Here is a 23,564-nt window from a genome sequence, read left to right on the forward strand (position 1 = left end):
ACAAACATTAAAGTCCTGTTTGTGGATCACAGCTTTTCCATCCACTCCCTAACAGTAAATCTGACTGAGTTTGAAATGGGAGGCTTGCAAAAGGTTGATGCATCAAGGCGTTTACAGTGTTAACACCAATCATGTTTCCTTATTGTCTTGGTTGTCTTTTTCCCTGTGGGTGGTGTTATGTTTCAAATTAGGTATGAAAGAAGAATTGATCTGGACACTAATTCTGAACAGTCAGGAAGTTGTCTGGATCCTTTCACATGCTTGCATCTCTTTTGAAAATGGCAAGCATTGGTAAATAAAGCAAAAACATTGAGTCCACCCTGGATGTGGGTGGGAAGCTCCTCTTTGTTCTCCACATCATTGTTTAAATGGACATTAATTTAATGGATGGCATTCTTTGTCACCTTACCTACAATAAGCTTTTTAATTTTGAGGTCTGTCAGTCCACATACTCCAAGATCTTCAGTGTATGTTTAAAATACCAAGCAGAGCTTCCAGCTGTGCTAGTCCAGGGGAGGATGAGGAAGGGAGGGAATTCTTTATGTTCTTATGTGAATGTTTTGTCCCAGGATTGTATGGCATTAAATGATGAACACAACCACCATCTGTGCCCTTAGAATTTACTTTGACTGGAGGTGAACCTTGCTTCAAGATAAGACCTGTTCATCACAAAGTACACAAACAGTCTGCTAGAAATAGGAGGTCAGACTGCAATTAGCAGTATTAGATTTGTGTAGCTCAGAATGCTTCTGGCAGGACTTGGGGTCTGGGGGGCACAGCACACTTTGCTGATTGTATGTGCATAATGCATTGAAGGACATAAGTTTTCATCAGTGAATTCAGGAAAATCTACAGTGTTATTTTAATACTCTGCAGCATATTTTTAGTTTCATGCTTTATCTTTTCAGTCACAAAGCCACAAAAGCTTAAAAACTAATTGCTTCATATTGCCCAGATTGTTACCAGCCAGCCCAGAGTCTTCTGCAACCAAGCTTGGCAAAGCATCCTCTAAGTGGAGACCTTTGAGCCCATTAATTCTCTCTAGAAGGTGCTTTTTCTAGAAAAGTAATTTATCAACTCCATATGGACTTGAAGTGGATTGTATAACCAACAAAAATTGGGCTTCAGATAGCCATGCAGGTCCTGCTGTGACATTCCATTACCGGTGGATGTCTGTGTTGCAGTGGGATTAGTGGCAGGATGATGTCTGCAGTCAGCTGTGCCTGAAAAACTGTGTGCTGTCTTTCCCAGGACTTTGTGTTTTATGCCCCTCGTCTGAGAATTAACAAGAGGATCCTGCAGCTCTGCATGGGCAACCATGAACTGTATATGCGACGCAGGAAGCCTGACACCATTGAGGTGCAGCAGATGAAGGCCCAGGCCCGGGAGGAGAAGCACCAGAAGCAGCTGGAAAGGTGAGCCTGTGTAGAGACAACGGGATGGGGAGGCAGAGGAAAATGATACGTATCTGCCAGAGTTTCTCAGATGGCTTTAAATGAGGCTGTGAGCCATCTACCTTTGGGTGAGGTGTGTGCGTTAGTCCTTGAGCTCTGGCCCTCAGTGGTAGGACTCGGGGCATCCTGCAGTGGGAGCATGAGAATTCTTCTGGCTTACATTTGTAGTCTGCTCTCCTGTCTGCAGTCTTAAGAGCTGGTTCTTCAAGGAACCATGCACATGAAGTCACTGTGTGCTCCTGTGTTGGGGTCCTAAACTTTGAGAGAGGTTCTCCTGTCTCTGGTCTGTGTTGGTTGTGGAGTGGGTGGAAGCTAAAGGAGCAGACTTCAAAGGGAGCATCTGTATGCAGACTGGAAGACCTCTTAGAGGCAAGAGAAAAGGATTAACAATTCTGCTGGACTCTCTACTATGGCTGCAGGTTGCTTACAATTCGAGAAATCATGATTTCTCCTGTATTGCTGGCTTTTTCATCTGCATTCCTCAGTGCTCATTTGATTTTTCCTTATGACAGAAGTAATAAAATACATCTCCTCTGCCATGTAGCACAGAGCCATGATTTTCTCGCTCTGCATCTACTATTTATTTGGTTCTCTAAGGTTCTGGGGTAGCCTACAAAAAATAGAAGTACTTTTATGAAATATGAGTATCCAAAACTGGGCAAAAACTGAAGTGATTAAGGATGAATTTCTCAGTGCATTTCTGTCTTCTGGCTCCTGTTTGTGGCAGTCACACAACTTTGTCCTATTTAACTGTCTGGAGAGATGACCATCCAGTTTTCTTGCCTTGCTGTGGTTTATGTCTGAAAGTGAGCTTGAAGCATGAAATCTGTTCCTAAACAGGCAGCAGCTAGAAAATGAAAAGAAGAAGAGGGAGACAATTGAGAGGGAGAAGGAGCAAATGTTGAGGGAAAAGGAAGAACTGCTGGTGAGGCTACAAGAGTATGAAGTGAAGACCAAGAGAGCAGAAAAAGGTAAAGTGTTTGCATTGTTTAACCAGATCGTGTGTATTGTGCTTCACACTTAGCTAAGTCTAGTGACACCAGGATCTCTTGGCAAGGCATACTGATATCTGCTTATGTGGATAAATACACATGCATGCACTGCTGACGACATCCAAGGCATAAGTCACGACATCTGCTGCTATCAGTGGGAGTTGAAGGACACACTAACTCTGTTTTTTCCCTGTTGCTGAGGGGGTTTTAGCATGAGCCTTTTGCAGCAATGAGAACCAGAGCTCAGCTGGCACATGCTTTTTACTTAACTCTGAACAGAGGGAATGGTTTGGTAGCAAGTCCTTCCAGTAAAATGGAAGCTTCTGTTTCAATGCACAGATGAGCAGCTTGGAGACAGCATCATCTGGTCCTCACAGTAAATTGTCAACTAAGGGCAGCAGGATCATGGCAGTGCAAATACCTTGTAGATGATCTAATTATAATGTGCAACCGACAGCTTCTGAATTTGGGTACTTGCCATATTTTGTGCAATACCTACTTGTAAGTGCAGTGAAGAAATATTGCAGGCTGGAGTCGTGCATGTCATGACTTCTGCAGTTAACCTATGAGCTTGTCTTTGCTTTGCTTGTCTTTTGGTGGACTAACAGTGTTGATCTGTTTTTTCCCAGAGCTCTCAGATCAGATCCAAAGAGCTCTTCAGCTGGAGGAAGAAAGGAGACGAGCTCAGGAGGAAGCAGAACGTTTGGAAGCTGATCGTCTGGCTGCTTTGCAAGCCAAGGAAGAGCTGGAGAGACAAAATATTGACCAGATAAAGAGCCAGGAACAGCTGGTAAGACCCGATCACTTTTGGTTAAGATATGCTATGCCACTTACTTAAATAAGGCCTTGGAGTCAAAAGGGGAAAAAAAAATCAAGCAATCTATACTTTGTTCTTAATTTCCTATTCAGTCTTTACTAGAGGGGAGTGTAACACGTGGGTCTTTTCTCAGTCGAAATTGTTATTTGTTGTGGGGTTGCTTTTTATTTTTTGAGTCCTTAATTCTGGTGTTACTGTTTTACAGGCCGCAGAGCTCGCAGAGTACACAGCCAAGATTGCACTTCTTGAAGAGGCAAGGAAGCGTAAGGAGAACGAGGTTGAAGAATGGCAGATCAGAGTGAGTATTCTGTCAAACTTGCTCTGAAGTTCTGTGCTTGAGCAGCGTGTACTGTGGTGCTTTAGTCAAAATTTAAAGTAGAAGGTGTTGAACACAGTTCCGCATGACATCCTTGTCTCTGAACAGGAGAGATGTGGATTTGACAGAGGAAGCACGCAGTGGCTGAGGAATGTGGGGATGACCACGCTCAAAGAGTTGCGGTCAACAGCTTGGTGTCCAAATGCAGACCAGTGACAAGTGGCATTTCTCGTGGCGTTAGGGCAGATGCTGTCTGTTGGCTTTGGGGACATGGACAGCAGGATGGAGTGCCTGCTCAGCAACATTGCTGATGTCAGCCTCACCGCACCCATTGGTGACGCGCTAGAAAGAAGGGATGCCGTGTGGAGGGACCTTGACAGGCTCAATAGGTAAACCTGCGCGAACCTCATGAGCTTTTTGCTTTTGTTTGTTTTCCCCAAAGGCCAGGGAAGCCCAGGAGGATCTGGTGAAGACAAAGGAGGAGCTGCACTTGGTAATGACTGCTCCACCTCCACCTCCACCCATCTACGAGCCAGTGAACTACCACGTGCACGATAACCTGCATGATGAGGGGTCTGAGTACTCTGCCTACAGTGCAGAGTTCTCCAGTGAGGGGATCAGGAATGACCGCAATGAGGAGAAGCGCATTACTGAAGCAGAGAAGAATGAGCGTGTGCAGAGGCAGCTGAAGGTAAGAGAGAGTGTTTGGAGGAGGAGAATTAACAAGAGATTCTGTTCATGGAAAATAGGTAATTTAACCGCTTGTAAACACACACAGAGTGATTTTTTTTCTTTGCTTACAGGTCCTATAGGGCAGGTTGAATTAAAAGCAGTGTACAAAAAGGTTGTTCTTGTTGTTCAGGCTTTGGGTCATCAGAAAGTTGCATCATCCATACTGTTCCACCGTATGTTGAATCCACACTGCTGACTTGTCTGGTCATCTAAGAACTGTCAAAAGTCTCACCAAAGCCACTGCTGTTGGAAGTTGAAAGCGCCTTGTGTCTAATTTGTATTTAATGTTCTCTCCACTGCAGGCACTGACAGATGAACTGGCGCAGGCTAGAGATGAAGATAAGAGGACCCAAAATGATATCATCCACTCGGAGAACGTGCGACAGGGCCGTGACAAGTACAAGACGCTGCGGCAGATCCGACAAGGCAACACCAAGCAGAGAATTGATGAGTTTGAGGCAATGTAACGAGTGCTTACAACAAGAAGGCAAGACTGTGGGAAAGGCAGATCTTAATGCTGTGGTTTTGGTTTTGTTTTTACCCTGAGGAGGGGCACTGTATGGTATTTAACAAATGTTCTCTAAACCCAGAGGTGTTTGCATCTCCCTTTTCTTCCATACCATGTATTAAATTTGGTATAGTTAAAAATCGATCTTACCTCTGATCCTGGTAACTTGCTCATGCCTTTGCTTCGTGCCAAAAGGCCTTATGTCACATCTCTCTTTAACCAAAACAAATCCACATCTAGTTGTAGAGACATGTCCTGTGCAGGTGCTGGATTCACCTTGGTCTAAAAATTAGCAACTGGGGGTGAATTTTGTGCCATATGTCTTTGTGTTAATGTCCAACAGGTGAGAGGTCACAAGTCAGGAATTGCAAACAGCTGTGTGTGCACTGATGCATGCACATGCACTCTGTTTTGTCTTTATGTCCACCTGACACACAAGCAAAAGAGAACTGACAGCACCTCAGAACTGTACTGCATTGAAATAGGGCTTTTCCTGCTTGCTGTGCTTAACTGGAGAAGTGCTGCAGCAGCTCTGAAGTGTGGCACAGAACAGGGCACCCTCCTCATGTAACAACTAGGCAAACATTCTGTTGGAATAATACACTACTGTGTTTGCATTCCAGTTTCATAACTGATCAGTTATAGTGTAGTATTTATATATATATAAAAATATGCAGTATGTGGATTGAAGTAAGTACTAGTTCAAAAGGGAAATAGTTTTGCTCTGTATATTTTGTTACTTTTCAGATTTAATGACTCGCATCTGTAAAGACGCCTGAACACTGTAGTCTGCAGTATAACTGATTATTTACTATAAAGCATTATTTGTAAAGATCATTTTTTTACTTAATGAAAATTGATATGTACACATGGATCCAATATATACAATTTTACTGCACCTATTTTTCTAACAAATTTTCTAATTTTTTAAATGTTTGATTTAAAGTTTCAGACTCCAAACATGAAGGGACTGCTTGTTTATATCACAGGTGTATCTCTCTATTAGAGAGCATTTCTGTGACCATTCCTTCCCCACTGATCTCCCCCTTTTCCTTGAAAATCTGTTAGAAAGTGAGATAACAGCATGGTGTCAGCTCTTCTCTTCCATTTACAACATCTGTGCTGCTTTATACTCGAGTTGAATCTTCTTGTGTGGTGTTATTTTTTTTTTTATTTGCAGCAGCAAACATCTAAATAAAAGATCTGCAAAGTAACAAAGGATTTTGAGTTGAGTGTTTCATGAGTGCATTTTAGTGAAAAAGGGTGCTGGCTTCTAGTTTCCAAGGCTAGTGCATGCTTCCCTTCTTTGTTACATCCTTAAGCACCGCTGAGCTGGCACGAAGGGATAATACTTGCTGTACTGACAAATGGCGACCATCTTCACCTCAGCCCCAAGGGAGAGGTAAGTAACAGCAGCACCAGGTAAAGCTGCATAGATGAGGTTTCTGACTGTAACGCTGCTTCGCTGGAGGCAAAGGGAACAGGCAGCGTGCATTTCCACCACTTCACATGAATAAGTGATAAGCTGAGCTGTGCCATACACCATATGGATCCGTCTGACTTGTTAACACCAGTTGACAGCAGCTGCTGGTAAAAACAAGGAACTTTCTCTATCAGCATTTATTCTATTAGCTGATGTGCAGCACTCCTCCCACCAAAGGAGAATTTATAACTAACCAGTTAGTACAGCACACGCTGGAAAGCTGTAAGGCATGCAGGCCAAATTGTTTTCGGATCATTAGTATGGGCACTGGAGATAGTTCTGAAGTACTGCTTGTTATAATTTTGCAATAAGAGAGGAGGTAGTTTTTACTTCCCTTTGATGACAAAGCATGAAAACTGGAGTGAAATAACTTTTTTTTAATAAGAAAATGATCATTTATCTCTATGCAATATTCCTTATCTGTGTTTGAACAACTGTAGCTCTGTGTCCAGAAAGAGAAAGCTGCATACCATCTGTCTACTAGTGCCTTGTCAGCATAATGCCTTTCAGTTTGTTACTCTTGAGAAACAATATTAACCTTTATCTCTAGGTAAAGTATAAGATAACAAAGCTTTAGATTTTTGAGAAATAAAACCTTCAGTATCACAACCGTTCAAACTTACAACTCAATTCCCCAAACAGAGAAGTAGGTACTGTTGTGTACCCTTTCACCATGCTCAGAATGTATATGCACCACTCCAACCCTGAATATCACCCACTGAGAAGGGAAGGCAGGCCATTAACTTCATGATTTAAAGTTTTCCATATTTGAATGCAGTATCAGTGTAAAGTCCATCCACGTGTTTGGCCTGCGCAACACTTCTTCCCATTGAAGCACTGACGGAGAAATGGGGTCTGCAAAACCAAGCAATTGCTCTGCAAGAAAGCAAAATGAAAGGTCACGGGGCTGCTTTTCACTTCACCTTACCCAAAGATTTTATTACAGTCAGGCCCAAATGACTGCACAAGCGCATTCTCCCAGTTCTTAGGCAATTTCAGCAGTTCTGGAGTTCTTTGTGTCTTATTTGCAATAAACTGTAGCTACACTCCTGAAGCATCATTTATATGCTGTTAGACTTGGATCACTCAGTGAAGAGCTCAGTCTGCAGCAAAGAACTTAGCCAGAAGTAAAGGAGCAAATGCACAATTCAAAAGTGGTAGAATAGGTTGGTGCCACTTCATCTTCAGTGACTGTAATGTGTTACTAGGCTAGGACATGGATAATAATAAGCTCTAACAGAAAGGCAAACGAAGTAGTGTAGCAAGGCTGCAGAGAGAGTGATGAGGTGCTGGAACAGGCTGCCCCAGAGAGGCTGTGGATGCCTCATCCCTGGAGGTGTTCAAGGCCAGGCTGGATGGGGCCCTGGGCAGCCTGGTCCAGTATTGAATGGGGAGGGTGGTGGCCCTGCATGTGGCAGGGAGGTAGAGGAGGGGAGAGATTCATGATGCTTGAGCCTTTCATCTCAAATACCAAAACCACAGCATTTACTGTCAGCTGTCAGGAAAAGCAGACATGAGAAACCCCATTGAGCAATCAAGTGTCAATACTTCTCTGTTCAACAAGTAGTTTAAGTAGGGCCTGGTCACTGAGCAAAGAATTTCCTGTACATTTCTCAGCCTTCAGAAGGTTCTCTCTTTACGTTAGACCAGAGCTCGGACATGCAATAGTTCCTTTAAGACTTTTGAGCAACCTTCACTTTCTGTACCTTCTATCGGAAAATCATGTGAATGTAAAATAAACACAAATATCTGCAAGCTTGAAATCTAATAGACCGTTACTTCTTGAGCTCAGTTTTGATGCAGTTTATAGCATTTTTAAAACAGGCAATTTATAGAGAAAATCACTCAAGAACAAGTCTTGAATCACCCACAGCTAGAGCTCTGTATGTATCTTTCATTCCCTACTCTATTTGCCTTCTGCGGGGCCAAGCACTGACCCAGAACATTCCCATGCTAACAAATAGTTTTGCCTGTCAGTTCCCATTGATGACCTGGAGCTTCTGCACAGACTGAACTAAAACACACACACTGCTTCCAGCAGGATCAAAGCCTGAGATGCAAGTTGCTTAGGTCACAGACTGGGGGCTGTATGTCAGGCACATGCTAACAGCACAGTGCAAATAGGTTTAGAAGGTAAAATAAACATTTTTTTCCACTCAAATCAGCATCAGCATTTATCAGTAAAGAACTTACTTGCACCCAGCTTGACACCCCCTAGGAACTGATCACGTGAGCCAAAAGTTGACTGGTCCCAGACAGTCAAGTGTAGACATGACTGCTGTAGCTGAGCTGGGGTAACATCAAAGACAAACAAGTGTTTCCACTGAGGACAGTCTTCTTTCTTCACCACAGGGGACTTTTGCTTTAACTCTGCTTGGTCTGAAAGGAGAAGACAGCTTTTCCCCCCCACCCCCCCAAAAAATAAATAAAATGCAAGTTCAGCAAGTTTACTGATCCAAGCAGTATTTCTCAATCAGAAAACAGAATGTTTGCAGTACTCTAATCAGGGTCCTTCGATTTGCCTTAAATAGCTTAAGTACAAGGTAGAACATGATGATATTCAGTTTCTTTTCTGGATTGGCTTTTTCTTCCCGCCCTCAGTGTGGGTCTCCACATCTGCTCTTCCTCTGTTGTCAGTGACTGTTAAAGGAATCTTTAGTGAACTCTAAATTTTAATGACAACAGCAAACTCTGATGTTGCACTCAGGACACCTCACTGCCCTGCTGAGGGCCGCTGTTCTGTAGATGCTCAGGTGTGAACTGGCACCACTAAGAACAAGTGTGACCAAGCGTGGACAGTGCCACTTCCATACAACAGCCTCCTGCTGAAAGCAAGTTAATTCCTACCTCTACACAGGATGTTTGCAATATTTTCCACGTGAAGTGTTAAGTCTCACACGTACCCTTTAACGAACGAGTTCAGCGTCCCAGCAGATCTCAGCACAGGCAAGTTCCTGGCCCCAAATATCATAACCTGAAGCTGGCAGTTGGAAAATTCTTGGTCTTTTTTTCCTGAAACAGGAAAGGTTACCACATTAAGTAACCAGTTAGTTCACTTGATATCATAAGATGTCACTAATTAAAAAGGAAAATTACAATTTTGATAAGGACTCACTGCTGCATAAGATGATTACTGCTCTGTTACAGCTCTGTTTACAGGGCAGGGACACAGGGAAATGCAGAGGGAAGAATAGAAGAAAGCCAGCTGGTAGCTTAGGGGTTATTCAGAAAAAAAGGCAGTAGAACTAATCTAACAACTAAGTAAGGTCTTTCTATTGGTCTCTACATGTTCTACGCTTCTGAACAGAGCTTTACGAGACCTCTAGACCCTTACATACCTCATCATGAACCAGGGAGGTAAGAAATGAGGTTGACCTATCCACTGCCCTCAAAATGTCTGTGTTACTACATCAGCAGATGTTTGATCTGATCCACTACTTGAGTGTTTAACATACCGTGCAAGTCATCCATCACCAAGAACTGAATCTTGATTGCACATTTTGAACCTAACATCTTTTAAGTGAAACAATCTTCCTAAAATGAGACCATAGGAGGAAAGCCCAGGATGCTGGTTTGGTACCTTTGGAGCCATTCCCTTCCACATCTTTCCTAAATCGGCAGTCTCTACCTCAGACAGTGAAACTACTGCATCTCCTTCAGAGCAACACCACAAGAAGCACAAGCTTGCCAGACATCTCGATGCACCATACTGCAACCATTACAAGGATTCCTTTTTTTCCGGCATTAAAAATAACAAAAAGTTGCAGCTGGCAAATGTTTGGATTGTAAAAAAATTTAAACGTAACATACTATAAACTGCATACAAACTCCACATGAGAACTGTCAGTTCTTCATCGGTCTCAATTCTTTTCTAGCCAAGGGATTCATGCACACTGGAATGTTTTATACCTTCCATCATCCACCTTCCAAACTGGAAATTTTTATACTGGGCTGGTACCGACAATCTTGCAGACACCAGGAGTTCTCCACTGTATTGAATAAGATGATCTTCAGGCTTTTCATGCTGAAGAATGAGAGACACAGAGATCAGAATTGCTTTCTATTCCACATCATTCTCACAGCTCATTTATATATGTAGCAGGTCTTACTTGAGGGCTGGATTGACAGCATTCTTGCCCCAGTGACCTCAGAAGGACGATCTCTTTCATAGCGCTCTATCATTACACCCACTTCTTAAGACAAAACTAAGCACAAATTAACAATCACCTTGGACTGGAGCTGGTACCAGTTGAATGACCCCATTGAGCTGTCTTCAAAACTCCACGCTGCCAACGGAATCAGCACTTCTCCCAAAAACACCCTGTACTTGAGTGCTCCTGCATGCCACACAGAGATCTGAAGCTGCCGGCTTCCCAGCTGGGAGCGCTCGATCTTGTACTGGAAAGATAAACAGCATTTAAAAGCTGTAACAGGATGAATGTTCTCAGGATGTGCACAGGCAGCCCAACTAAAGCATGGCTGAAGGCACCTGGATGCAGACAGAACTATGCTGTCTGAACGTGCTTTGCAATTTACCTGTTACCTCACTCCTTAAATGATAAAGTAATGCCCCATGCAAATGGAAAAAAACCTACATTCCAAAAATACCTTGGCCTGCACTGCTAATTATTAATCTGCATCTTTAAATCATTCTTGACTATTTTATAGGGTTTTTTTTTTTTTTAATCATTCATTTTTTTTCTGTTTTACACTCCCAGTACAATTTAACTGCTACAGTTGGAGGTCAGTTCAAGATTGAGATACCTAACAAAGGTCTAAAACTTCCATTCTGGTCAGCGGAGGCATACGCAGTGCAGCCAGTATGAGCAAGGAAGTAGTTAAGGAGACCTGTCATTACAGCCTTGATCTACTCCCTAAGCACAGTTAGAGCCCTTCGAGGTGTCATTAGGTACCTAAGATAGCCACAACGGATTGCTAAGCACGATACCACCTACAGGTGACCTGGAAGCCAGAGTCGATGGCATGGCTACAGGCATTGCTACCAACACTGAGGTGCTGAATCATAAGCTGCCTGTAGGCTATGGGACAAACAGCCCTGAATCGCTCCAGTGGCTCCTGAGAACACCTTGCTTTTCACTAACACAGCCTGCTAAGTGCAGGTGTCTGGATTTGCAGCCAGAAATACCGCTGAGGTGGATCTCAGCTTTCAAGTGTAGTTTATCTGCACTGGCACTATGTTCAATCCACCATTTCCACATGTTTAAATCAATTTAAATTATTTCTAATTTAACTAACCTGAACATTTACACAGCCAGCTTGGACATGGCTCTCATTGCCTATCAGCTCTGCATTACTCAGGCATTGAAAAAGGACTATGAAATAAGAACCAAATATTTCAATGGTAGGTACTTTTTTCTCCCAACTTAAGCCCAGATATTCAGACATACTGAAATTTTCATGTAGTTCCAGGAGAAATATTATAAACTTGTCCCTCCATTAATTTTGTTTCCTGCCTGTTACAACGTGTTACTGAAGAACACATCATTTTATTTGCTGCTGCAGCTCACTGATGCACACAAAGAGACGGGTTTATAGTGATCTCTGCACAAAAGTGGAACAGGAAACAACCAAACCGACTTCAGCTCTGTCTGCTGACAGTACTTGGCTTCAGCTTCACATCCAATTAAGTGTCTGTGAAATGAGAATAATGCCTTCTATGTTCTACTCAATGTTGTTACAAGGTTGCTGAAGTAATAGCATAAGGCACTAATGAATTCAAACCATACCTACTGTTCTCTGATGGGATTACTAATGTTTGAAATGAGACGGTCCAAAGAGACAGTCTGGTAACAGCCTCACAGGGAAGAGGGAGCAGAAAACATTTTAGCAAAGTGGAATTCAGTCAGCATTCAGCTAACTGCAGAGAGACGCTCCCTAGGACAGCGCATAAAAGGGGATCAACTGAAAGGGAGAGCAGCATATAATTAACTGTGCTCTGCAATGCGCTCAGATCCCGAACACGCCAAATAAGCATGTAGAAGACACTACAGAAGACACTTTGCTTTTGCCATAAGGTAACACATTCGTTCAGTGTTTTCATGCACTGAAAAAACTTAAAAGCAGATTTAACTGAGAGTTCACCATTTATTAACGTAATTCCAAAAGCATTTGCAGACAGAAACCCATCATTTTTTAATGGCTGCTGTCACTGACTTCTAAAATTGGCCCACCAAGACATTTCTGAACTCACAGGACTGTATGTCATAGGAGGAGACATTAGCATGGAAAAGCACATTTAGCAGGACACAACTGCAAACAGTACCTTCAAGGTCTCATCAAATTCTGGATCCACTGTGTTCTTTTTGACAGCTGTCTTCCGCTTACTCCGAGAAGATTTATCAGGAAGTAAATAAACCTTGACATACCTTGAGAATAGAGAAGTCATACAGAAAGTGACCAGAGGGTGGTAAGTAGAAGAGCAACTAAAGTGTTTGAAATTACCTTAGTGTTGATTCAACAAAAGACAGTTTAAAAAGTCTTCTGGAAGCTGAGTTGAACCAATATCAAGCATCAACACCATTTAACCATGTTTAGGTCATTTAACAATTATGACTTAAGCATTATTCTCCATATTAAGGAGTCCAATTAAGGAGCCATGTTTATGTGCTTCAAAATTGATCAGTATTAGCAATAGAGAATTAGCAATAGAGAATGATGACTCACAATTTGGCAGGCAAATCTTTAAACCGGTGTTTGCGGTACGTATTTCAGATAACATGAGTTAGGCCAATTTTTAAATGACCTCTTAATTAATAAAGAGTTAAGATAAGAGAACTTACAAATATTCCCTATTCTTTCCAAACCTATCTATAGTTAAAACTACTTTTTAAAATATACAGGTATAAGAACTTTTAGCTCCTTACTCCGTCATCCCAGATCAATTTAATTAAGAAGTAGACAGTCAGACTTCAAACTAGCCAACCAGCTAAACAATTCAACAGGTTTTAAACACAACTTATGAGTTTGTCAGTTGTTTTTGTCTTTTTCTGTCAAGTGCACTGACGGTACTTTCTGTGTTGGCTTGGAAACCAAGATAAATATATGAATACATGAATATGTACCATTAGAGAACATGATGTTCACTGCACAGCTCTTCCCACATCGCTTTTCAGGCTTCCTGCAACTGTTTGCCTTGCTAACTCACCAGGGAACTTGGAGAACTTTGACCCTCTCCTGAAACACTCCCACAATCCTGCTTCATGATCTGTTTTTTCAGCAATGTTCTTTTCCTCACCAAGCTCATCTTTATGAGCTTCCTCCACAAGATATGCAAAGCCACATTCCTTCTGAGTGAAGGTGACTGCAATCATGTGACAGCAGGGACAAGAATGTGTAGTTAGGCATTCTGCATGGTGATTTTCCACAAATGATTACTGCACGGTCAGAGATCATTTAGTAACAAACAAACAAATCACCAAGGCTTAGCCATCCAACCAGTCATTTTACCCACAGAAGTAAGCATATTACTTCTTGTGGCAGTACGTAATTATTAAGCACCTTTAAGCTTTAAGAAGTGCTGCAGTATCTGAGATTTCCATTCTTATTGATGAGGAGGGCGGAAGCACAGTAGTGCGCGTGCAGTCAATGTGTCTGGCAGTAACCAGCGCTGAGTCAGTAGATAAATTAGTAACATGATTCACCTTTCAATTTTCCATCTCGTATTTTAGCTGTGTGTGTATTAATTTTGCAGGCACAAGTTAATAGCTAGAATCTAAACTGCCACTCTCAAGATCCAAAGGTGCTCATCAGCAACACAGATAACCAACTGCCTGCTTGCAGGCAGGCAAAGAGACAGTTAATAGCAGAAATGTGTGAGAACAAGTAGAGCTAATATGAAACGTGTGCTTTGCAGCGCAGAGAGGTAAAAAGTGCAGATATGCACTGGATGTTCTGAAAGTCTTATTACAGCATGCCATCATATATGAATCCATTTCAATTACAGCGTATGTAAGTACCCTTGAAACAATAAGCAAAATATTCTGGTTTTTTCTCCTTCTCTATAAAATACTTACGGGTTACATTTTTTCTTTCTCTCCTCTCCATAAGCCAGATTCTTGCATCCTCTGATGCAAATTTCTAAGATGCAAGCCTTGAAGATGTATCTTATGGCAAACTCTATTTCTCCTGTGACGTTCGCTTTGCCAAAGTTGCCGGATTCAGTGCAAGTGCTGTTAAGACTATACAAACTCCCCTGAGAAAAGACAAAATGTCAGAAAAGTAGCTTCAGATCTAGAATAATACATTTATTTCTCTCAAATGTCAGTACTACCTTGACTGCATTGCTACTGCTACACAGCTATTGAAAATCATGAAGATTTCAGATAACATGCATAAAAACCATTCCATTGCTTCCATAGGAGCCCTGAAAATTATAACTAATCCCAATTCTACTGTTCTATTAAACTCACTATTCTACTACTCACTATTCTAATTCCATTAACCCACAGTTAAGAAAGTACTTTCTTAGATTTCTAGATCTAGAAATTGTCTCCCAATAAAATTGCTGTGTGGTTTCCCATCATAAAATGGGCTACATACCTGGAAGAAAGAGAGTTCTGTCCACACTTACAGAAAAATCCCAAAATTTACTAACGCACAAATTACAGAACTAGACTGCTATTGATGCTTACAGCATCAATACAGTAGAACCTGAGATGCTAGGTTCTATTGGATATTAAAGAAACAAAAGCATCAATGCACAACCAGTAAACACTCCAGAAGATCACTCAGTTCCATATAGAAATGACAGACTGCAGCAGATTGCTCAGGAAATATTAATGTACAGAGACATCCAGCTGTCTGGATGCGGGTTAGCACATTAGGAAGGTGTTTTCTGGCTCACCTCAGCCACTTTGTTCTCCTTTCATCTACATGCTCCTACAGGGCAAAGGTTTGGATGCTCTCCTTCCAGATAGATATAAACAGTATTTGTTTCTAGCATTTACAGAGGCCATGACACTGAAATAAACAGGAAGACTACAGCCTTTTCTGTGGCCCACATAACTCGTTAGTGCTATTCAGTCTTCACTGTAACAAACTGTCAACTGAGTCAGAATAATTTGGTCTCCATTCATTTATAATGGTGCTCTTCAAAATACACTCTAGCATCTTTTTACATATCGTATGTCATGAGGACAAGCTTGTCGTTGGGATTTATCTCATGGTAACATCGTCCTAGATTGCTAAAATATCTGCATTAGACCACTCCTCCCTCTGAAAAACAACACCAACCCACACAGGGTCGGTTAACCAAGGAGTTCTGCATTGCACAATCCAGCAGCTAAGACTGCAGGGCAGCATTTACAAGATCAGATCTTTCTTCTGTGCAGATGTTCCTGCCAAAATGTTCTCTTCAATGCTGTAGATGTGCTAACTGGTCATTTTAATATTCATGGCAACAGGTTACTTAAAGAAGCTCTCAACTCAATCTTATAAGCTCAAATCTGATGGAACAAGGATCAGAGTGCTTATTAAGGAAGTCACAAGTGTTAGGCTGTTGTGACCTGATGCAAGTTGCACGTAATCTTGCTCTCACCACAAGATGTGCATCAGTGCAATCTACCTTGCAGCTTTGTTCAGTTCTGCTCTTTTATATCCTGACATAGAATAGTTTTATTCTTCTGATCAAAATATTTATTTTCCACAAAAATCTTTCACTAAAAAAAAAAAAAAAAAGTGCATTTCCATCTTATGTATCTTATTAGAAGTTCTGCACACAAGACCCAAAAATTATTCCACAGGCCCTCATATTCTTAAAACCTGGACAGCTATTCTGATGAATGATATTTGGATTGAACGCCATTACATTCATCTCCCACCTGATCAGAAATCATGTTTCATACATATTCAATCAGTGTAGATATCACTCATACTTTTGCTTTGTAAACTAGGATTTAGCAATGAGCTATGCACTACACTCCTGCTGGCATGACTGGAAATAATATCATACTGTGTTTTGGAAGACATACTTTCATGGAGCAGTCATTAACAACAAACATTTACTCATAAGAGGAACTTTACTATTAAAACTGAGTTGTGGTTGTCTATAGCCTAGTTCAAACGACTGCCAGCAGAATCACAAGTGCCCCCAAAAGCGCTGTTCATTTGCCAGTGTAACACCTCAGCCTCCCCAGCTCGGTAAATAGGAAGAGAGAGTCCAAATCCTTGTTTTTTTTATCCCCTGTGAAGTGAGCAGGCTGGTTTCATTTTGATTCCTCAAAAGCCATTTTAGTTCTCTTTTTTACAAGATCAGTCACGGATTCTTTGGACACTTCACCCCGATTAACCTCAACACTAATACATAGAAATTAGCAGCCAAGGTTAATCACAGAGACTTTAAAGGATGGACTGAATTCATTTACAACTAGCTTCCTTCTCTGTAATTTTCAGTATTCAAAATGCCATCCACCAGAGAAGTTTCAATAACATCCTCTAAGCCTATCAGCTGTTCCCCTGACTTCCTTAACTGCCAGCTTTCTCTTCATTCACCAAAGTTCTGACATTTGAATTTCCACTGGCATTTGCATTACCACACCTCTTGCAGAATAACAAAAGCCTTCTGTTAAATGAAGTAATAAGAAAAAGAAGCTGGCTACTAGTCTAGAAAGAATCACGTTCAGGATCTCAACACTAACACAAAATGGAAAGAATGTTAGCTGAATTTGCAAGACTCAGAGGAACCTGATATATTAGTCATTCACTATTAATGGCCATACCTATCTACCAATTATCTGTTATTAATTTTATTGGGCTTGTGCTGTGAATAGTTCAGTGTTTCTACAATGACCTTGCCAAAAGCATTTTATCAGAAAGAAACTCAAGTAAAATTCATACATTGTGTAATACAAATCAATATCTTAGCTTTTACATTGATCTCCATGCGGTAGCTGTTCTGTTGTGCTTCACGCTTAAACTTACATGTTTCCTGCCATCACAGAAAACAGCATCACTTGTGGGACTGGTTGTTATGTCTTCCTCTTGCTTGCAATTCCTTTTGGTAAGAATTTCATTATCATTTTGAGCCCCATAGAAGAGATCTTGAAGACTGGGTGTACTTTTCTTCTGTAAGAGATTCAACAATTTATTTTGGGTTGTTTTTTTGTTTTTTTTGTTTTGTTTTGTTTTAATAAAGAGAAAAGCCTCAGTTCCTTCAGAATGGTATCACACGAAAATTAAGTAAATATCTACAACTCGCATTGATCAATGTCACACAGATGGCACACTTCCAAGATAAATGTAGCAACTTCATTTAAATGTTGACTTACAACATGCCCATTTCAGCTAGCAGTACATTCATTACATCCATCATTCTTTAAAATCAACACGCCACCAGCTAAGCTGTGGTTCACTACCACAGCAATTGCTAATCACAGTCTGCAAATAACATACCATAAGTAGTAATACATCAATAAAAGGCCCTACTAAACTTTAACAAAACAGTAATTTTGGAAGAAAAAAAAAATAATCTTGCCTCCAGGAAAATGAAAATAGTATTTTGTAAAATGCATGACACATGCCCATGTCTATTTATGCAAGAATGAATGTAGGTTGAAAGAAACCTGAAAATAGAACCAGACTGACAAATTCTTATTTAGCTTTGATTACAGAAATAAAAAAGATCTGAGTTTTTCTTGATTTTAAGACCATTCACTTTCTCACTCTTCCCACAAAAACCCTGATAATTGGTAGAAAATAAAGAAATGTAGTAGCAGAACACCTTGAGATTTACTTTCAGCCACCCCTGTTCCAAATAATCATAGACTTCATAGAATGAAGGGCAGGAAGACTGGCGTATATGGCTCACTGTGACACAGCATTACCCCTGAACAATAAAACCTGTGAAAAGGGCACTCATGGTTCAAAAGAGATTGAGCTGAGAAATTTTGGAGTTAGAATCTAAGAAAACAACTGTATGACAAGGATTATCCATAAGACTAGCAAGACGATAGTGTGACTGAATCAACGAAACTGTTGAGCTGATAATGGGAGGCCATAGGAAGTTAATTGAATAGCATTTTCTAAATTCAGTCTTCAGGCTTGCTGACAGTGGTTGAGATTGCATTATTTTTTTCTTCTATTATTGAATTTAACTGTAATCTCTTTCAACACTAATCTAAAGGAATCAAGCTGAGACCATACCACAATTATGGAAACCTTACATGAGAAACAGATCTTGCTCTTTAAACCAAAGTGGTGCCCCAGTCTTATACCCTACGTAATCAAAAGGGCAGCTACATCTATTATTTCCTGGTCATTCCTAGGAGAAACATGCATACTCTAAAGGGGGTAAAAAAATTCAATTAATTCTCTGAAAAATGAAAGTACTTTCTGGCATGTTAATAAAGGTAAATGCCAGATTCTCCACCTGGGATGAGGCAACCCTGGACAAGAAACAGAGAACTTCTGCACAGTCTAACAGTCCCATAGAGCAGATGACAATTAGCCCCAACACAGGCTGTGAGCACCCGAGAGAAAATCGACCCATCCTCTCCCCATGTGATGGTCTTTGTAAAATCCCAGTTAACATTTCAGATCCGGGCTGAGAGCAAGTGTGGAGACTCAGTCAAAAATCACATGAGGAATCAGAGCTCTGGCCACAGTTAGTGAACATTAGCTGAAGCCCTGCTCATAAATAAAAGTAAATTCCCAGCATGCAAGTCACAATTCTTGAATTCTACTCCTGAAACAGCTCTTGCAGCTAGAGTTTGTGTATAACAATTTGGATACCCTGCTTGTAATGTTGATGGCAGTGTCAGACTGGCTCCTCCTCTGCTTCCTTCTTTCCACGTTATGTCCATAATCTGTCGTTAGCAGACTTCTGTCAGCCATATCATTCTGGGACTTGGAGATCTCTGAAATGAATAGAAAAAGAAGTCTCTAGAACAAATAAATACTGCCAGCAATCTTTTAGATTTAAAGACAAAGAACATCACTTTCAAACTTTTATCCTAGAGTTTTGCTACAGAACTCTTAATGAGAAACAAATGGGATGGCATGTACTCAACTCATTTTGTCCAATTATCATTTGCCTGCCTGAGTCTTTCCTGCTATTTAACCAGAAATTACAGTCTTCGTTTCCTTTCATCACAGCTGCTACAAGAAATCGTTTCATGCTATCAAATACAGTCTTCTAACAGAAAGAGCTACTACAGTTCCTATATACCATTTGATTTGTGAAGTATTTATGTTGGTTCAGGATAAAAGTAAGGTCACTATAACAACACGTAGCAAACTTGATAATGGAAATTAGAAAGCAGAGGCACTGAAAAATATTTAGAAATTTGTTCAAAACATGAACAGAGATTACATACTCTGATCCCAAATCACATATACTTCTCAAGATGAGAAGTAGTCCTTGTTGACTTCAATAGAAATACTTATAAGTGCTAATTCAACTACATCTACTGTATTGTCAAATAAATCTACGGGACAATTGGACGTTTAGTGCACTGCTTTTTGTTTCTTATTCCTCAGAGTATAGTCAGAACTTCATTTACAGGGAAGGGCAGCAGTCATTAGTACTTTCCGGAGATTAAAATCAGTAGGCATAGCTGCAGACACTTTGTCATAAATCCTAGCTAGTTTCTCATGAAGAATTAATAACTTTGAAGTGGTACATGACACAGCTATCACGTCTACTTCATTCCCAAGAAATAAGTGTTCCTCCCATAGCACAAATCTCTGAGGAGGAATCTCAGACAGCAAACAGTATGTCAATATCTACTCAAAAATAATGGCACTCTTAAGTGAGATTTTTAAAGCCACTTTGGATTATTTTGTTCTTAGCAGCAATTAGTTGTCAGATATTTATCGTACTCCGTGCACCATTAAGGGATCATGTGCTGTATTTATAAGTAAGCTCAATGAAGTCATCCCCAACTGTAAGTGAAATCAGGTTTTTTGATACACATGGGAACAGAGACATAAAAGAGACTGGAGTGAGAGATTCAAGGGGAAATACAATCTAAGTAGTCGAACAAAAGCTTTCCTCACACTGTCTTAAAATGAACATGTTAAGAAACAGGTTATCAGGGGGAAAGAAAAGCATCTTTATTTTTCAGGTCTGTTTCTCCTTTGGCATTTGTACCCACTTTTGCACTGCAAGTAAAACCACAACCAGCATCAATCATTAGATTATAATCTTCTGTTACTGCCAAACCATGCCAGAACAGGGAAGTAACGTCATCATGAGCAGACTGTGCAGCAGAGGCATTGAGCTGCACATGCTAATCCTTTGTTCATATTGCTCTCAGACATACACAAACATTGGCTACAGTGACAGAATCAGAGGCAGATTCAGAACTAAGTTCTCCAGGTTTATTTACAGCAATACATAAGAGCTAGGTGTATAAAAACCTCTGCAATCCAAGACATTTCTATCTAAGTATGATAGAGAGAGCTAATTTTAGACACAAGTAACTGAAAGCATTTATGAGCACAGTATCAGGTTTTACTGAGTGCCACACTGTCTGAAAAAGCTAGCTTCTTCAGTCAGAGAGCCCAAGTCCTTCCCTCTATTAAAACATACAGAAACTCTAATTATTGACTTCGGTGACTGTAACAGCCTGTTATTTTCTCACAAATTAAAAGGATCTTACCCTAACTGAAGATGACATCAATTGAGTTTCAGGGTTTCAGATACAGCTGAGCTGACCTCACAACCTGCTGCCACCCCCCACTCTGTAACTGCTGCTCTTCCCTCCCTGACCCCTGGCCTCATGGGTCTGGCACCCTCTGTTGCGTGGGCTCCATCTTATAAACCCTAACTTCAGACAATTTAACTCAATAAAACAGCAGAGAAGTACTCATTTTGTCTAGGTTAGTGGTCTGCTCTTTTAATTGGCTTTCAGAAAGGTCCAGAAACACTGGCTAATTCAGGTTAAGCAACAGCAGCACGAGGTCAGATACACAACAGATGGAAGATGTGGGGGCGCAGGACCTTCCCTTCTGTAGAAGTGAACTATTAAAATAACTTGCTGTGGTCCTGATAGGGTTTGGGATTGCAGTACAGTAACTGTGGGATACAAACAGGCTGTAAACTAACAGAAAGCAGGATACATTTATTTATTCAACTTAGTGCTGCCTTAGCCACACGCTTCCAGTGACAAAGCATCCCATTGCACCCTGAGCCAAACTTTTGTTCAGGAGAAAGATACTGTATCTTGCATAGCTTGAGTATGTATTCACATAGATACAACATCAAATTTGTGTAGTTATGGAAAACAGAACAGGCCTTTTTGATGGATGGAAGAGGAAATGGCACACAACAGCTAAGATAAGAGTTAGGAGGAAAAGTAGAAAGATACTAAAGCCAAATTTATTGAGATCTAATCTTATATTTGAGTTGTCAAAAATGAAGTTAGTGGAAAATACTAAGGTCAATTCAAACACATGCAAATCTGCAAGCTCCTGTAATCTCCACAAAACTCAGAGGTATTTTTCCTCTGGTCATTGATGCCATTAATATCTTCATCACAAAGACAGGCTGCCCCCATTGCATAGATGTACGTACATAGTCTGCACCCTAAAGAACAGCAAGCAGCATATATGAATGGAGTTAAAGGTTTGAACATCCAGTAAACTTAAAAATAACTTTATGCAGTCTTCTTACATCTTTACAAGAAATCATTCTTGGTTGGTAACATAGCTTAGTGCTTTATTTTTCTGATTGGCTCACTCTTGGCAAAAGGCAAGTAGTCCATATCCTTTGGTTTGTAACTGTCTCATGGCCAACAATTTGGACAAAAAAATTGAAATGCTCAACAACGTTATCCTAGAATACAAAGCAGTGAAAGCTACTTACTCTTTATGTGTGTTGTGAGAGACAAAAACAAGTTTTCCACAGATTTATTAAAACTTTTAGACTGTCCAAGTTCCTGCAAATGGAAAAGTTCAACTGTAAGAAAACAAGCACAAACTATTTGCTGTTACACGTTTCCTCCTGCTGCCATGTACTGCTGAGAAAAGCTCAGCTTTGTTACCTGCTAACCCCCAACAGGTGATAAAGAGACCACTGCAGGATCCACTACAGCCATATCTGCCCCAGGCTGAACAAGCTCTGGTCCAGCAGCTTTTGCCTACAGGACAAGTGCTTGAGCTTTCTTGGTGCCTCCCTACTAACCATGTTCCCAGTTGATCAACATCTTTTCTTCAGTGAAGTACCCAAAACTCAGATACAGTACTCCAGATGCAAACATGAAGCAGAGGAGGTTAATCACTTCCCTCAAAAACTGGAATTGAATTGAAAACATCTCGTATGATAGACTGGAACCTTTCTTCTACTACCAATGCAGCATGAGGGGGAAAAAAAACAAACAACATAAGAGAACATTTACATGGCAGTATGATGTTACAGCCTTTATCACTGCTTACTGCATTTCTTTAGCTGGTCATTACATATGAATGGAAGCATGAGAGGTGCACGAATATCTATGTATATTTTGCACATGTGTATGTTTACCTTAGCATTACTTCCTGCTGTGGATTCAGTGTAAGGAGGTGGAGTTGGAGGTACAACAGAAATTTTACTAGAAAGTTAAGAGACAAAAAACAGTGCAAAAATTAATATCTCATGCTAATGCATTGAGAAGTAAGCTAAATACATGCTCAGTATCTTTATTATCTGCCTTTCCTGTAAAATCTGAAGATATAGGTTCCACTGCATGACAGGCTTTTTTTTTTTTTTTAAATAAGAATTTATAAAGAAAGACTTTATAAGAATTCTTACAAAGAAAGACTGAATTAAGTCTGCCTTTCTTTCTCCTCAGTGGTGAGCTGTTCTAGGCAGAATTGTCAACTTAATACCATAGGAAATATACATACAATTCAGGATAGATTTTCTAGACTTCTTTTTGGCTAGCAGCACTGCAATCTGAGTTCCAAGCATTGAAATGCAATTCCTGTGCTACACACCCCGTTTTTCTTTCAGATATGTTTTCAGAAAGCAGTTATCTTTATTTACAATACTAGGATACTTCCTTGCCTGTGTCCTGGGCTGTTTGAGGCCTACAGCCATTTCATCTGTTGTAAATAGCCCTGGTCTGTAAATAAATAAATACTTAAATCTGACTCCAGACTGTTCTCACAGCACAATCACAGACTCGAAGGGCAGCCAGCAAACTTCCTTTCGATTCCCTTTTACACATGCTGTATCTAGGCAAAAGCAAGTCCTTATGCAGCCCTGGTCAGGCTCATAGACAGCTATCTATAAGTTTCTGTCTCACGCATCTATGCTTTGCCAGA

At 40.6% G+C, this 23,564-nt stretch overlaps 2 protein-coding genes across 5 annotated transcripts in view; one reads left to right on the forward strand and one right to left on the reverse strand.

Moving 5' to 3' along the window:
• The window catches only part of EZR (ezrin), a 36,448-nt gene extending 30,411 nt beyond the window's left edge, over positions 1-6,037 (forward strand). Inside the window, exons 8-13 of the mRNA XM_052679420.1 lie at positions 1,252-1,415; positions 2,295-2,425; positions 3,076-3,236; positions 3,469-3,561; positions 4,022-4,270; positions 4,614-6,037. Of these exons, the coding sequence (XP_052535380.1) occupies positions 1,252-1,415; positions 2,295-2,425; positions 3,076-3,236; positions 3,469-3,561; positions 4,022-4,270; positions 4,614-4,778 (963 nt within the window). The 3' untranslated portion in view covers positions 4,779-6,037. The remainder of the gene's footprint in view (positions 1-1,251; positions 1,416-2,294; positions 2,426-3,075; positions 3,237-3,468; positions 3,562-4,021; positions 4,271-4,613) is intronic.
• Positions 6,038-6,664: 627 nt separating this feature from the next.
• SYTL3 (synaptotagmin like 3) overlaps positions 6,665-23,564 on the reverse strand; it is a 30,179-nt gene continuing 13,279 nt past the window's right edge. For 3 of the 4 annotated variants that reach the window (XM_052679407.1, XM_052679400.1, XM_052679401.1), the window contains 11 exons: positions 22,783-22,849; positions 22,126-22,198; positions 19,050-19,174; positions 17,241-17,384; positions 14,336-14,514; positions 12,586-12,688; positions 10,530-10,700; positions 10,212-10,326; positions 9,206-9,314; positions 8,496-8,698; positions 6,665-7,178 (listed from right to left, as the gene is read on the reverse strand). In XM_052679407.1, the coding sequence (XP_052535367.1) occupies positions 7,048-7,178; positions 8,496-8,698; positions 9,206-9,314; positions 10,212-10,326; positions 10,530-10,700; positions 12,586-12,688; positions 14,336-14,514; positions 17,241-17,384; positions 19,050-19,174; positions 22,126-22,198; positions 22,783-22,849 (1,420 nt within the window). In that variant the 3' untranslated portion in view covers positions 6,665-7,047. The remainder of the gene's footprint in view (positions 7,179-8,495; positions 8,699-9,205; positions 9,315-10,211; positions 10,327-10,529; positions 10,701-12,585; positions 12,689-14,335; positions 14,515-17,240; positions 17,385-19,049; positions 19,175-22,125; positions 22,199-22,782; positions 22,850-23,564) is intronic. The other variant, XM_052679416.1, reaches the window with a different exon arrangement.

The sequence above is a fragment of the Tympanuchus pallidicinctus genome, unplaced genomic scaffold (genome assembly GCF_026119805.1).
Source record: "Tympanuchus pallidicinctus isolate F22 unplaced genomic scaffold, pur_lepc_1.0 scaffold1, whole genome shotgun sequence".
Lineage (NCBI taxonomy): Eukaryota > Metazoa > Chordata > Aves > Galliformes > Phasianidae > Tympanuchus > Tympanuchus pallidicinctus.